Below are 16,923 nucleotides of genomic sequence, written 5' to 3'. Positions count from 1 at the left end.
TGTCCCGGTTTTTATTAACGGATTCCGCGTTTTGTCCCGGCTTTTAATTACGAATTCCGAGATTTGTCCCGGTTTCTCAGGTACCTCATCTGGTTCCCTATGTATTATATCACACTGCTTAAGATAATCTGTTGCTCTTTTTTTTCTTAACAAAACGTGTTTAAAAATGTCGTAAGATGTTGAGAGATGAGATGATAAGTGCTACCAACTTATCTGTACACAGGGGCGTAGCCAGAAATTTCGTTCGGGAGGGGACCACTTTCATTTCGGGGGGGGGGACCAAAGTGACAGAACAATAGATTTGGCCATCTTTTTCCCTTTTTTCGGTCATTTTCTCACATTTAGGGGGGGGACCAGACCCCCAAGTCCCCCCCCCCCTGGCTACGCCCTTGTCTGTACAATTCAAACATTTAAAACTCTTTGTATTTAAACGTTAAATTGCGCATACATGTTATCCAAGGACGATGTCACTCTCCGCTATCCATACGAAGGTTTTCAACAGCTGGCCTGATGCGAAGATGCATTCAGGAAAGAAAGAAAATTCAACTGCCCTCTTGCGGGGAATCGACCCCACGTTCTCTCACTTGCTGGGTGAGCGTCCTAGACCACTAGACCAGGGGTTCTCAATCTTTTTACACCCGCGGCGCCCGTTTCCTATTCAGTGCTTATCCGCGAGCTCCACTGGCTCCCTAGAGCTGTTTAACAAAGAATATTTTCGAAAACTTTTGTCAGGGTGATCGCTCCTCGGCGCTCCTGACAAAGGTTGGAGGCGCGCCAGGGTTCCGCGGCGCACAGTTTGAGAACCCCTGCACTAGACGACAAAGGCAACGAATGCCAACGTGGGTTCGATTTCCAAGTTGAATTTTCTTTTTTCCCGAATGCATCTTCGCATCAGGCCAGCTGTTAAAAACCTTCATACAAAATAATGGAAGGAGTAATGTGCGAAATTTTGGCTCACAAATAGGCAACAGAAAATAAAGTTAACGGATGCTTGCCAGTGCTAACTGCATATGAAATGCTCACCCGAGTGTCGTGATGGTAAGATGCTCATCTACCACCGTGAAGGTTAACATCAGATCCCAGGTTCGATCGCGGGGCTAACGAGCTTGAGACGACCATCGATAGATGACACTTTCATTTCCAACCCAACTCTTAACGAGTTGGGTTGGAAATAGGCAGTAAATTGTGTATAGCGGTATGGCCAGAGTTGGTGAAGTAGTACATCTTTTCCGTCCCCACTTCTTATGCTAAAATTTGAAATCTTAGCTGGGAAATCTTTCGGGTCTGGATCGAAATTAATTATTATATGTTTTCGGATAGCATTTTCAATGAGTCTAACTAAAGATAACACGAAGTTTTTCGTCAACCCCCGCTTATTCGACTGGCTTAGATTCCACTGTATACGCATGCTGTGAACCAGGAATGAGGAGAGAGAAGAGCTCGTGGCTAGTTGATAAAACATTAAAGCAAATCGATGGTCATTACGGATTGAATCGGATAATAAAAACTGTGGGTAACGATTTGATTCACTTCGGGGGTGTGTGCGAGACTCCATTAACTACTTGGTTTTCCCTCTCATTTCAGAACTACAAGGAGATGGAACAGAAAGTGAGCAGCACGCTGAGCAGCATGGAAGGTGAATTGAAGGGAACTTATTTCCCCCTGACTGGTATGGACAAGGCAACTCAGCAGCAGCTCATCGACGATCATTTCTTGTTCAAAGAAGGCGACAGGTGAGACTAATTTAACTCTATCCATTGTCGGACATTCCCTGGGCATTTCCAGAAGCGAGGGAAATCTTCGATACTGTCACTTATTCGGAAAGGTTATTGTTTCAACAAGCGTGCAATGCCATTGGAAATGCTCCCATTTATTAAATTTTTTTGACACGAACAAGTCTTTTAAATCGTCCGATGGTACTGGGTGCCATAGGCGTACGCAGAATTTTCTGGGGGGGGGGGTTCGTTTTTTCCTGCAAAATAACTCTATAATCTCGGCTTGGGAGGGGGTGCTTAGAACCCCTTCCTTTGCGTACGCCAATGCTGGATGCATTCCCAAAAGGTTGCGCAACGAAATGACTTGAACGCAGCAAGTATATCAGTGTTTTTGATGTCTGTGGGTGGATCTTACAGAAAGACTTGAATTTTTTTGTTCCTGTGAACGTGTGAGATTCCAAAAAAAAAACCTTTTAATTTACAAAACAACAAAAATTTCATTCATTTCAGAATTTATGCCATAAATTTAGTTTTTTTTAAGGAAGAATAAAATTTTATTTTTTTTGTTTTCAATTTTAATGTTGTTTCTGTTAAACGAAAGTATCAGAAGGAAAAAATTTTGGGAATCAATTTATATATATATATATATATAAATCTTAATTCGGCCGGTTCTTCTGGTGCGGGGACCAGGCCAACACCCCCTACCCCGTCTTTAGGGGGTGTTGACCAGGCTCGCGGCCCGCTTTCGTAACGAAATCCTTTTACGCTATATCTCGGGAGGTTCGCACCGCAAATTGAAGCCAGTGGTGTCTAGCGATAGATATTTTTTGTGGCAAATTCAATGGTGAAAACTCTGTTTTTTAATACCTTTTCCTAATCATTTTTTAAAATAAATCTTGTTTTTCGCATGTGCATAAATATGAATTCATATTCCAATAAAGAACTGAGAGATTTCAATCCAGGTGTAACTTGTATTCTATAAACTTGATACAATATTCTATTAGCCAGTGATTCTTAAAGTGTGAGCTGAGGGAAGCTGGCGATATTAATGTATACCAGTTTGGTATTGTACTTTGAAACGGTCCTTTGTTAGACGATTCCGAGCAGCCACGGATCAGCGTTGACGAGGGTAAGGGAGTCGTGGCCTTTTAGCGTGAAGGCTTAAAAAGTCAGACCTCTGACCTGGCAGAAACATATGATCTCTCTCGTTCGTTATACTGGCGTAAAGTTTATTTTTGGAGGAAGCACGCATTTCCACCATAAGAACTTTCTATTCATTTCTGGCGACTGTAATATTAAACCTTTCTCATGTAATGTCTTCTAATTGAGAATCATTTTTATTGTAGGTTCCTGCAGGCAGCGAATGCCTGTCGTTATTGGCCGACTGGAAGAGGAATTTTCCACAACGATGCTAAGACTTTCTTGGTCTGGTGTAACGAAGAAGATCACTTGCGTATAATTTCTATGCAAAAAGGTGGAGACCTTAAAGCAGTCTTCGCGCGACTCGTCAACGTGAGTTTCCTCTCAATTCGTTCCTTGTTGACTTTATATTGAATGTATAGTACGAGTATGTCAACGTGCGAGTCATGGGCTCAGGTGCAGGGGGGAAGGGGAAAATGAGATCTGGCGCTATGGTTTTCAAGAATATGTACTGACGAGTGTACATACTTCTAGAAGGTAGAGGGTGGGGCTCCCTAACAGACGGCGACTGAATTGCCAGTGTTTACAATACTCGAGAAAAAAATCGGCAAGTTTTCGGGATCGTCTTCTTGGTTCGGAGTGGAGCCGAAAAGATGTGTCGCAGGGGCAAGAATTTTGTCTCGAGTCGCCCCTGTCGAAACCGTCTGTGATTTTCATATTGTGTGCGCACCCGCATTTATCTGTCCTAATAAGCAAAAACTATTTTATTCTGCCTAGTACCATATTCTGTACTACGCTGATTGAATTTTATAACTGCACGTGGAACTTTGGTTAACGAGCATAATTCGTTCTTTGAACGTGCTTGTTATGAAGGGTTCATTCGAAATTTCTTTCAACTGTGCATCTCTACCCGAGAAACAAACGCAGTTGTCTTTTGACACGAAGGATGAACTTGATTAAAATATTATTTAATACACATGATACATACTGTACAAATTCTCTAGCACATTCGAAAAAAGACTGCTTCCATTCGAGCCGAAAGCATCGTTTCAACTATATCTTGTACACTACAGACAGAAAGAGAGAAAAGCAAAAACAAAACACAGAGGGAGAGGGGTTTCGTTAATGACGTCACAATCGTCTGGGTCAAATCTGACACCACAAAATATATGAGAAAAACATCTTCTCTCTCCCACGCACATACACTCATACACTGATTCGCGACATCCTCCCACCTTGAGTTTATGCCAATCAAACTCAATATTCTCAGATCAAAATAAACATTATACTAATTGCATAAAATTTTCACAAAAATATTCAGATATATCACAATACTTACCAAAATAAATGATAAAGAGTTTTCTCGAAGCATAATGACATGAACTCTCAAAAAAATGTAAAAAATTCCGAATAGCATATTAAAATATCGAAATCATTAAAAAAAAATCATCACAAAGTACGCAATAAAATTTAACTATAACTCAAACGTTCAGGAACAGTCACTTTTCTTCCGCTTTTTGTTCGCAAAACTGGATCCGGGGGCGATTGTTCTTCCAGTTTATGTTCGATCTCCATATGGTAAAGCCTCTGAATCGGTCTCAGAAGTTCACCAGTGTCCGTTTTTACTCGAACAAGTCTAGTGTGACCATCTTTCCCTGGAATCAGATCTATCACACGAGCCAAGGACCAGTATGAACGTTTTCTGTCACTTTCTACGAGAACAACATCACCAACAGAGAGAGACTTGACTTTTCCTCTACGGAACGTTTGTTGACGCAACTGTCCCAGATATTCTGAACGAAATCTTTGTCTTAGCAAATCTCGCAACTTCTGTCGGTATAAGGCTCTTTTATTCAACTCTTTGGTATTCACAGCATCCAGGTCCGCAACGCTTGATGATCGTATCTCCATCAGGAACATCGATGGTGTCAACGGTGCCAGATCTTCAACATCTTCTGTCACATACGTAAGAGGTCTGTCATTGACAACAGACTCACAATCACAGAGTGCTGTGATCAGCTCTTCGTAGGATAGAGATGCTCGTCCTAATACTCTTCTTAGGATGCGTTTTACCATTTGGATCAACCGCTCCCACCATCCTCCCCACCAAGCAGCAGTAGGAGGATTAAATTTCCAACTAATCCTTTGAATAGCCACTGCAGCAGAGATCTCATCCCAGTTAATGCTTGAGAATGCCTTATTCGCTCCAACGAAATTTGTTCCATTGTCCGAATAGATTGTGGATGGTCTTCCCCTCCTAGCAATGAAACGTCGCAAGCTTTGGAGAAAGGCTTCAGTTGATAGTGATGTCACAAGCTCTAAGTGTACAGCTCGGTACACCGCACATGTATATAACACGATCCATGATTTCTGGCCCTCTTTCAGATACAATGGACCGGCCAGATCAACTCCCACTATCTGAAATACTGCTGCGTCTTGCACTCTGTTTTCCGGCAAGGCTATAGGAACAGACTCTACTTTACGTGCATTGAACCTCTTACATGTCACACAACGTTGAACAACAAACCGAACCGTTTTCCTTGCTTTTATGATCCAATATTTTTCACGTAAACTGCTCATCAAGAGAGAAACTCCGGCATGTAGAAGTTCCTTATGTTTCCACGAAATCAGGGTATGTACAACTGGATGATCCGAAGGCAGAAGGACTGGATATCTGAAGTTTTTGGTGTCTTTTCTGTACATAACTGGCGTTTTTATTCTGATTATACCAAATTCATCAACGACTGGCCTCAATACTCGTATTTTTTCATCATCGAAACCCTTGAATGCTTCCTTCTGAATCAGTATAACAAGCATTCTTTCTGCGCGCTGTATTTCAAAACAGTTGATGTCCAACTCTTTCGAAACATCCATTTTTTTCAAATTATTGATGAACCTTAGGATCCAAGCCAGCATTCGTACTATTTTCAAGTACGATGAAAAATACCTGTAATACCAGTTATCTGGTTTCGAACTTTCATTATGTGCAATCAATACACCTTTTCGCTTTTCAGAATTGACAACTTCTTCATCTGGCAATTCGACAACCCGTTGCCAAGTAGACTCGGGCTCACTCAACCATGCTGGTCCCTCCCACCATCTTAGATTTAATAGATGTTCAACCGAACAACCTCTTGAGGGAAGGTCAGCAGGATTTTGTTTTCCAGCGATATGCCTCCATTCGTTTATATGAGTTAACTTTCTTATTTCAAGTACACGATTATAAACGAATACACCCCAGTGTACATCTCTTTGGATCCAACTTAAAGCAGTTGTCGAGTCACTCCAATAGTAAACCTTCAGTTCCGGTATGTCCATGTCAGAAATAACGGTGCTGCCTAATCTCGCCCCAATACAACATGCTAAAAGTTCTAAGCGAGGAATTGTTATGCTCTTCAACGGAGCAACTCTGGTACGTGATTGAACGAAATTCACTGAAACACAGTCCGTTGTTTCGATTCTCAAAAAAATGCAAGTAGAATAAGCATATTTGCTTGCGTCACAAAATATGTGAATACTGACTTTCTTATCAGTAAATCGACCTAGATTCACCCATCTCGGTATACTAATAGTAGGAATCAATCGTATGCCTTTTACCCATTTCCAAAATTGTTTGGCCAAATGGTCGGGTAAATTTTCATCCCACTTCAACTCTAGTTTCCAGCACTCTTGTAAAATTAACTTAGGAAGCAAAGTGATCGGTGAAGTAAATCCAATGGGATCGAATACTCTATTTGCCAATGAAAGCAAAACTCGTTTCGTAGCTACAATTTTCTCTTCTTCCGGTAGCTCGACTCTGCAGGAAAGTAGGTCATTCTCTGAATCCCAGTTTAGGCCAAGAACTGGAACGGGATCCGTACTATGTGATGTAGTGATAATACCAAGAGAATGATTGGACCTCCAGTCTCTTAGATTGAATTTTGCGGATGAAAGAAGTAGTTGCGATTCTATTATAAACTTATTCGCATCATCAACTGAGTTCAGGCTGCACACACAGTTGTCTACGTAAAAAGATTCTTTCAGAGTTCTAGCTGTAGTGGATAGGCCATCAGGAGCCTTGTCAAGATGATGATTCAGTGTAGCAGCTAATAAGAAAGGACTGCAATTGACTCCGAACACTACACGCTTATGCCTGTACACAACTATCTGATCTTTATCCCTTTTCCACAAAAATCGCAAATAATCTCTATCTTTTTCTCTAACACTAATCTGTAGAAAAGCTTTTTCAATGTCAGAGGTTACTGCAATAGGAAATTTCCGGAAACGATTCAATAACGTTGGAATTATCTCGATTAAATTTGGACCCTTACATAAGCAGTCGTTCAGTGAAGGAGACCCAGTAACGTGAGCTGATGCGTCAAAAACAGGTCTCACTTTTGTAGTCTCACTCGATTCCTTGAATACTGGTCTATGCGGGAGAAAATGAACCTGCATTTGTTTTTCGTCAGTCACCCTTTCGATAATTTGCTCTTTCAACCACGAATCAAAAACTTCCTGATAGATATCAGTTTTATTCGAAACAATTAGTTTCTTATAAGTAGTTGAAAGTCGTTTCTCTGCCAAGCCTTTGTTTGTGGGCAAATGCGAATTATCCAATATCCACGGCAACGCAACTTCATACCTTCCATCACAATCAACATTTAAGGTATTTTTGAAATATTGTATTGTCTGCTCATGGATTTCAGATGTTGTTTGTGACTCAACGGGATCAGTGATGCCTAAAGTGTCCAATCTCCATAATTCTGTACAGGAAGCATTGAGAAATAACGATGTTGTTAACAAAGCATGATTTGGAGTGTTTTTCTCAATTACTCTGGGCATTTTTCCCATTAGAGTCCATCCCAGATGGGTTTGTACAGCAACTGGACCACTTTTCAATGATTTAATATTTCCCGTTAGCAATTTACCAGCTATATCTGCACCTATAAGCAATTTGATATCGGGTTCAACGCGATATGATAGATTTTCCATGTCAGTGATATGAATACCACATTTGGTCAATTCACTGATCCATGGACCGTTTGATATACTCCTGATATCGGAACATATTTTTGTCTGATCTAAACAGAACATATTGCAACTCCATTGGTTGTTAAGACTCTTAACATGAACTTTGTATTTATGGTGTAATTTTTCTTTTGTCTCAACACCACCAAACAGTTTATGGACCAATTTAATCTCGTCACAACTGTCAAGTTTCAAAAAATCAATGACATCTTTTTTCAAATATGTTCTCTCGGACCCGGTATCAATGATGGCTCTAATAGATTTCTCTCGATCACCATGCTTTACTCTAACTATCAGAGTCTGCAATAAAACATCAGAATCGGTTGCTTGATTTGTCAGTACGTTATCTCCCTTCTCTAATTTAGTACTTTCTAATTCTACATTTTTAACCTCAGTGGGAAAGTCTCCTTGACACATTACTGACAAATGTCTTCTATTGCAATTAGAACATCTGACTTTGGCTCTACAGTTTCGCGAGATATGATTTCTCTTAAGGCATGCAAAACAAGCTCCCCTTTTCATAATCAAATTTCGCTTTTCATCGTATGATAGTGAGCTTGTCTTAAAACACTTATCTGACGAATGAAATTTACCACAAAATATACAAGATTCGTCAGTCTTTTTAAGCATGCGTTGTTTATCAATCTTATGATGGACCATTAAATCATTAGCTGTGGCAATACAAAGCTCTTCAGCGACGAGCTTGCTTGGTCTCTTGGTTTTTTCAAAGCCAAGTCCGGCATGAGCCAAAACAACTCGCTCTTCCGATATCACTTCGTTTCTCAAAAATTCTAAGATAGAATCCAAGTCACTCTTACCTTCTATCTTTCCTCGCTCTCTTTCCCAAACTCTCAAGATATCCACAGGAAGGCATGATTCAACTAGTGGAAAAAGAATACTTGCAAATTTATCCTCAGTGACACCTAGAGTCTCTAATGATCGTAATTTTGTCTCCAGGCTGTCGTATAGATTTGCGAGCTTGAACTCCTTCCTGGAACCACTGTTGTTGCTCAAGACAAGATGAAGAAGATCGCGCACATAAACTTGGATTAGTGTATCCTCACGACCGAAGCGATTCTTCATTTGCGTAATAGCCTTTTCGTAGTTCTCCGCTGTCATTGGAAAACTGTTGATGACCTGCGAAGCTCGAGAATTCGGAACATGGTACACTGCGAGAGATAGTGAAACTTGTCTTCCGTAGCGATATCTGGATCTTCGTGAATTTTTTCAAACTGGCTCCAGAATCCAAGATATTCTCTGGCATCCCCAGAAAACTTTTTTAGTTCCAGTTTCGGAAGCTTGAACTTTCGCTTTGTTGTAAAAGCAGCTACACTCACCACGCTATCGTCATCGACTTGCGATTTCGCTCCTTGTGAAAAAACCTTGTTTTCTAGTCTCAATTTGAGAGCTAGAAATCGATCACGGTAGGTTTCAGCTTGAAGGAAGTCTCTTTCAAATTCTTCTTCCTCAAACAGTTCAGAAATGCTTGTTTGGACGGAATCCAATCTCTCAAATTTATCGCACATCTGATTGAGAAGAACTTGAAGATTTTCTGAATCACAAGTGTCTTTTTGCAGCTCTTCTGCAATAGCGTTCATTGCTACCGTCAGCGACGTGCGAAGAGATTTTCTTTTTACTTTCAGTGCTTCCATGGTCGGCTCAGCGAAACTCAAAATAAAAAAAAAAGAAAGCACTATGTATCTGTGTTCGTAAGTTCACGATGTCCTTCGTGTCCCTGTCCGGGCGCCAAAAAATGTTATGAAGGGTTCATTCGAAATTTCTTTCAACTGTGCATCTCTACCCGAGAAACAAACGCAGTTGTCTTTTGACACGAAGGATGAACTTGATTAAAATATTATTTAATACACATGATACATACTGTACAAATTCTCTAGCACATTCGAAAAAAGACTGCTTCCATTCGAGCCGAAAGCATCGTTTCAACTATATCTTGTACACTACAGACAGAAAGAGAGAAAAGCAAAAACAAAACACAGAGGGAGAGGGGTTTCGTTAATGACGTCACAATCGTCTGGGTCAAATCTGACACCACAAAATATATGAGAAAAACATCTTCTCTCTCCCACGCACATACACTCATACACTGATTCGCGACAGTGCTCATCATTCGAATCACTCGTACATCGAATCAAATTCCCCCGTAGGAAACAATGGGAACTCGGATAATTCGTTCCACTGTTATTCATTCATAAAAATGAACAATAGAAACGGCAATATAAATCAGTAATACAACACAATAACAATAAATACTACAATTACTTAACCGTACCAACAGGGGTGTTGACCGTACACGCACCTCGTACACATTCCTCTACGGAATTTCTGACAAATCGGCACATGCCGGAATGAGTGTTCTGACCTATGTGTGGCCCTAACGTATTTCTGTTGTCGAGTTGGGCTTGTTTTGTGTTCGTGCTGCCATCTGTCTTTCATTTGCTGAGGTAAAGACGGAAATGCTTAATGATATGCCAGTATCGTGTTATTAGTCTGCCTGCTCTCTGCGGAGAGACTTTTCCAAATAGGAAGCCGGCTTGCATTCGCACCTCGAAGCTGGAAAAAACCGCAGAAAAACACACTAAATACTGCAATATATTTATATGCAGGCGTTCACTCTTATCGTTGTCCAATGGCTATCTCCTGAACCGTTGGTTTGTGGCTGGAAAGGCGTCTCCAAGACAACTTTCAATTAGAAAAAATATTTCAAATGAGGTCAACTGTCATCTGAAATGACGTTCAAATAAAATAAAAAAGTTACGAATTTTACAGTTTCATGCGGTCCCGCTGTGTTCCCAATTACTAAGTTATTGCCCTGTCTCTCCTGAGGCCAAAAAAATGCCCATGTTTGTGGGTGCAATATTCGCGCAATATATGCCGAGGTATTTTTTGAATTCGAATAACAGAGGAAAAAGAGGAAAGGACAACATTTTAAATGGGAGAAAGAAGCGTTGTCCGTTAGTTTATGCAGTTCTTCCCCCTCCCCCAATTTTCCTCCGATTTTTCTATTCAAATATCTCTGCGAATATTGCACTGAGAAATTTCTATTTTTTTTATACAGGGCAACAACTTTCAACAACACAGCGGGACGGACAGCATTAAACTGTAAAATTCGTAACTTTTTATTGATATTTTTTTTATTTGAACGGCATTTCAGATGATGGGTGACATCATTTAAAACATTTTTTCTAATTAAAAGTCGTTTTGGAGACGCCTTTCCAACAACAAACCAATGGCTACAGGAAGCAGCCATTCGATAACGATAAGAGTGGACGCCCTGTATAATATTAACGCCATAAATAAACATACAATACGATAATGTTTACAAAGGGGCCATTCAAGTATTACGTCAGCAGATTTTGTGCCCTTTTCGACCCCCCCCCCTCCCCCCAGCAAAATTCGTCAGCTCTGCCCCGCCCTCCTACCACACATTGGGATCAAAGGAGCAGGGGGGGGGGGGGCTCGTGTCATCTCCGCGAAGACGATCAAAATTTATTTTTGATGCAAAAAATATAAAAAAAATTAAAAAATCGAAAGAAAATACTTTTAAATGCTAATATAATCAATTTCTGCTAATTTTTCAACGCTATTTGTAGGCTCAAAATTTCTCTTTAAAAAATTCCGTGTGCCCCACCACTCAAGGTTTTTTTGCCCCCTTCGGCGTACCCCGATTTAATTTCGACCCCCTCCCTGGATGTCCCCTTATTCAGGGAAACTTGTTTGTGATCTTGCTTCGTCGCGCAACGAGGTTTTAAATTATTTCCAATACGTCATTCGTTTCAACTTCGATTGCGAACCCGAGGTTAAAAAAAGAAAGCAAAAAGGTGCCATATTGATATACGTTTTTCCAAAATGTTTATTCCTCCATCTCCATTTTCTTATTTTCCTCATGGTGGGAAAAGAAAAATCTTAAGATGAAAAATGATCGTGATAATAATAAAAATATTATAAGAAATGTGTTTGCGAAGGAAAATTAAATTGCTCCTCCGTACGATTAATTAAAGATATATATAAAGAATTTCTTTTTTTTTTTCGCGTCGCTCTCGGACATAAAAAGGCGAAAATAATAAAGAAATTATTTATTATTTTCGCCTCATTATTCATGAGAACCGAATCGAAAACTTTGAAATTGATGGGTTTGCGCGGTTTTTTCGTAGGCCGTCAATACCATCGAGAAGAAGATCCCGTTCTCCAGGGACGACCGTCTCGGATACCTGACTTTCTGCCCGACCAATCTCGGCACCACGATCAGAGCTTCGGTGCACATCGCCCTGCCCAAACTGGCCAAGGACAAGAAGGTGCTTGAAGACGTCGCTTCCAAGTTCAATCTACAAGTCAGAGGTGAGCACTGAACTTTTATAATATCAAACCGGAAGAATTATACTATTCAAATGAATCAATTTTTTCCGCGGCATAGGAGAAATCACTTTAAATCAGGGTTGTCAAATTTGCTCCCTGGGTAGATACCCATTCCCCCCCCCCCCCTCTGGGCTGGGTTTTTCAGGGGGAAATTGTTTGTTTTCGAAGAAAATGTGTTGCTTTCAGGTTAAAATTTTATTTTAAAGTTAGTTTATATATTCCAAAAATTGCTGGATAGTGCAGTGTTCAGAATATGTGTATTTTGAAGTATTTTTAAAAGGGTTTTTTTTGGGAGCAAAAATGTGTGATAAATAATTTCTTGGAATCACAACACACTTTTTTATATAAGTCTTTTGACTACCTTTTCTTATGTAAGCATTTAGGTGCGCGATTCGCTTATTAAAATGTTACAAGAAACCGCAAACACAAAATGTAACCTTGAACTTAGATATGTAATATATGTATTATACCTGATGTGATAAACATATCCGCGCGCGAAGAAATTATTGCTTATTTATAATACACAATAATTTTTCACACACACACACACACACACACACACACACACACACACACACACACACACACACACACACACACACACACACACACACACACACACACACACACACACACACACACACACACACACAAATCCTTGCATAAATAAATTGAAGATTTTCGAATTGAATGAACATTGGTAACGACCACCTTCAAGTGAAACAGAACAAAAAGTATAGTTTTCTCCGAAAATAAGACCTAACCAGAAAATAAGCCCTAGCTTGATTTTTCAAGCTGCTCATAATATAAGCTCAACCCCCCTGAAAATTGGCCCGTTAAAATCATCAGCCAGATGAAGGCATTCTGCAGGTCTGTTGCTATACATGACAGATTGTCTTGTATAAAGTGATATTAATATACAATAATGTTATTGACATTTGTATTTAATGATAATTCATGTTATTCTGCAGTTTTAAGTTCCCAGAAATGGCTAATTTGGACAAGTGGAAAACACCTCCAGAGTAATGAATCCTCAGAATGTGACTACTATCTCCTTCTCTTAACCAGATCATTTTTTAATTATCACTGCTCCTTTAAAAATATTTCAGAATTTAATTTAATGATGTAGGGATATTCTTTAACAGTGAGGAATTTAAGAAAAAGAGAAGCATGAGACTTTAGCTCCTGAAAGTTTGGGTTTGATTAAAAAAACAAAAACTTTATGGTTCTGGTTACATAGCTAAAGTTTTTATTTTTGACGGATCAGGACACTTTTGGATACATTTTCTTCAGGGTTTGAAAAATTTGGAGAAAAAAAAATTCAGGCACCATCTCCTGATTTCTCAGAATTTTCATTATCCGAATTCATTTATTTTACCACAACCAATCTTCTTGCTACAGTTCTGCATACAATTCAAGGTTCAGATACAATTATGCAGAAGCGGGTGTGTGTGTGTGTGTGTGTGAACAATTATTACCTTATTGCAGTGGTTCCCAACCTTTTTCAGTCCGTGTAGCCCCAGCTAGCTCGGTTCCTTTCCGCTTACCCCCAACCCCGAATCCTCCCCCCCCCCCCAATCTGTTTCGACCATTACAGTTTTCGAAAAACTTCAAAACAAGGTACATGTTGAATTAAATAAAATAAATTCATTACTTAGCTGTTTTTTTATTTTTGAAGTAAGCGAACGAATTAACGCAAAGATCGGGAAAAAAATTAATGTGATGTTTGAGACTGTAAATTGAATTATTACAAAGTTTTGAAAAATTAAGCTCAAAAGAGGATCAATACAAACTCAAATGCGTTCAATTTGCTTCTATATTTATTTTTTATGTAGCCTAAGTATACGAAGAAAACGTATTGTTCAATAAGATCGAACCTGTTCAATAAGCTCCGTGCTAACAAACGGCATTATGGCTTTTCTAGAAAGTTCAACGTATTCTCACCGCGGCAAGCCCAAAAACTGACTAGGTTCGCCATTCCGCCATTGAAAAGGATCTTCAGAGTGGTATCTAATGCGAGCTCTAGCAATTTCTCTTTTTCTAGAATCAACAATGAAGCCGGTTCAAAATACTCTTGTTTGAAAAAGATTAGATGACCACCGATCACCCATTTCCGGCTCTGAAAAATATTTTTCAAACGAGGATTTTAATCCTTCCAAGTGGCCGACTGTTAAATTTAGCTCAGCTTGTGGCAAGAAATCGTGAAGTGTTTCAAACACTTCCTAAAAAAAGGGCTTCATCGTGCCGAAGTTCGAACAGCAACGTCAGGACTTCGGGACAACCACCTAACTTCGGTATGCAAAAGCAAAGGGTTGTGAAGGATGTCCATGTGTAGAAGGATGTCCTACCAACCTGTAGTTGGTAGGATTCACCTTGAAAAAGTTGACAACCTTGACCGCTTCATCAAGAACGCTTCGCAAATTTGGAGGCAACGGTTTCGATGCAGGGATCTGTCTGCGAATATAGCAGTGATTCCATTTCATTTTGGGAGCGACTTCTGCCACGACGGCCTGAGTAGCAGCAAATTTCCGTGGATTTCCCTACATCTGTTGTGAGCCCAATGCATTTTGACAATTGAATTCTTTTTTCATCGAAATAATGATTAATTGCTTCAAATAAGTCTTTAACAGTCGTACGACCCCTTCGATGGGTGACAAATAGAAAGATTTACTTCAAATTCTCTTTCAAGTACTTAGCAATTACAAGTAGCACAGAATATTCTGCAACGTCGGTACTTTCGTCGACTTGGATGAAAAGAAAATATTTGACAGAGGTATTAAACTCATTATATGATCACTTTCCTCTGCAAACATGCATCTGACAGCATCTTTTCACCAATAGTGTGATTTTTTCCTCGTCTCGCAATACGACAGCTAATGTAGTAGGAGGTTTCGGTAGCTTTGGCAGAAACTTTTGGAAGATTCAAAATATGTTTTCACCTTTACAGGTGCAAGGTGCATTTTGGTGTTTCAGTTCACTTCCGCACAGATCTAGTTTTTAGCCACTGATCCATAGCGCAAATCACGTGAGTAGTAGGTGCTTGGTGGAAAAGTTGACGTAGAAAATTGTGGGACTAATACACATACGCCTCAATACAAACACCCACAACAAAAGTTAAACACAACACGAATTAATTCTTAGCTTTTATGCGCAGCCCGGCATGCGTCAACAATCAAATCTGAAACGGCGAAGGAAAGTAAACCGAGGAAGGAGTTCACGAATTCCGACGCGGGCGGGAGGAGGGAAGGCCGAACCTGTTATAGAAGATTTCATTGATATAGGGAAAGGTCAATATATTGCAACTGACAATATCAGTAAAAACCTCTACCTACTTTTAAAATTTCTTTTTAATCTTTTTAATTACTTTGTTCTTTTTTTTAGATGGATGGCCGCCATTACCATTTTCTTTTTGCGTACCCCCTAACGGCCTCTCGCGTACCCTATGTTGGGAACTGCTGCCTTATTGTATGGTCAGTTGGACATTGTTGTAATTATGAAGAGGAAAAAAACCCTTTTAATTAGTTATGAAAAGTTTTGTTTCGATTTCAAAAAAGTTCCCCACGTCATTTCATTCACAGGACCGCAATTAGAAGGGGCGAAGGAAGAAACTGCCCGGACAAATTTTAGGAGAACAAAAACACCATTATATATGAAATGATCGAATTTTATAGTGGTGGGGGCGGCAAAATCATGTTTGCCCGCCCCCAACAAGAATCCTAGTTACATCCGTCATTCATGTCTGTTTATTGCAAGCCAGGCGTTCGTTTATTCACTGAAATATGTTTTTTTCCTAATGATATGTAAACTGATTGTCTGAGGCCTTTATGGCCAGATGACTTGCAAGCGGTTTCCGGGCTATTAGGCCATAGTCTAGCCAGTGCCGTCTTAACGCATGGGCCCACCCGGGCACGGCCCGGGGCCTCAAGAAAAGAGGGACCTCACAAAAATGAGAACCGGCGCAAATTTTCGAGAATTCGCCAAGTAGGGCCTCAGAAAAATCATCTGGCCCGGGTGCGCATGATGCTCTTAAGACGGCCCTGGGTCTAGCACATTTTCTTCCTAACGTTTCGGGCACATCTGTGGCAAGGGAGAAAGGTTTTTTCTTGCTTGTTGTGGAGACCTTCGTCCGTTTAACCTCAGAAGATGCCTGCCACAGATGTGGGCGAAACGTTAGAAAGAAAGTTAGAAAGAAAGACCACATGGCCTAATAGCCCGGAAACCGCTTGCAAGTCATGTAAACTGATTTTTCTGAAATTTCCTGTATACTGCTGCCCCCAAACACGACTTAAATTACACGAGCATTAATTTTTCTTTTTAAATTTGTGTAGGCACCAGAGGAGAGCACACCGAGAGTGAAGGTGGCGTTTACGACATATCCAACAAGCGTCGCATGGGCCTCACCGAGTACCAGGCCGTCCGAGAAATGCAAGACGGTATCTTGGAGATGATCAAGATGGAAAAAGCCGCTTCCTAAGGAGACACCTCCGTTCGATCGGAAGAAATCGGAGATTGATCCTCGTTGACCCTCTGGCGATCCTTTGTTGACATTCTATTATAGTTCGCTTTCCCCCAACTTCTTCAGTACGATTTGCCACCGACCAGTGCGGAGCATTTTATTTGTTGATTGTGTAACTTCGGATCATTTTGTTGATTGAAATCATTTAAAAATTATTGTTCTACACCGAAA

The 16,923-nt window shown here is 40.2% G+C and overlaps 1 protein-coding gene across 1 annotated transcript in view; it reads left to right on the top strand.

Annotated features, from left to right (window-relative positions):
- Window positions 1–16,923, top strand: part of LOC149069377 (arginine kinase) — a 41,711-nt gene extending 24,788 nt beyond the window's left edge. The window contains exons 3-6 of the mRNA XM_089249223.1: window positions 1,585–1,733; window positions 3,062–3,227; window positions 12,035–12,218; window positions 16,565–16,923. Coding sequence (XP_089105349.1) covers window positions 1,585–1,733; window positions 3,062–3,227; window positions 12,035–12,218; window positions 16,565–16,710 — 645 coding nt within the window. The 3' untranslated portion in view covers window positions 16,711–16,923. The remainder of the gene's footprint in view (window positions 1–1,584; window positions 1,734–3,061; window positions 3,228–12,034; window positions 12,219–16,564) is intronic.

The sequence above is a fragment of the Pholcus phalangioides genome, unplaced genomic scaffold (assembly GCF_987345545.1).
Source record: "Pholcus phalangioides strain wild (caught in Gottingen) unplaced genomic scaffold, Ppha-v1.0 ptg000022l_1, whole genome shotgun sequence".
In the NCBI taxonomy this organism is placed as follows: Eukaryota; Metazoa; Arthropoda; class Arachnida; order Araneae; family Pholcidae; genus Pholcus; species Pholcus phalangioides.
Note: the sequence above shows the minus strand (reverse complement) of the source record. Positions and strands in the feature narration are given on the sequence as shown.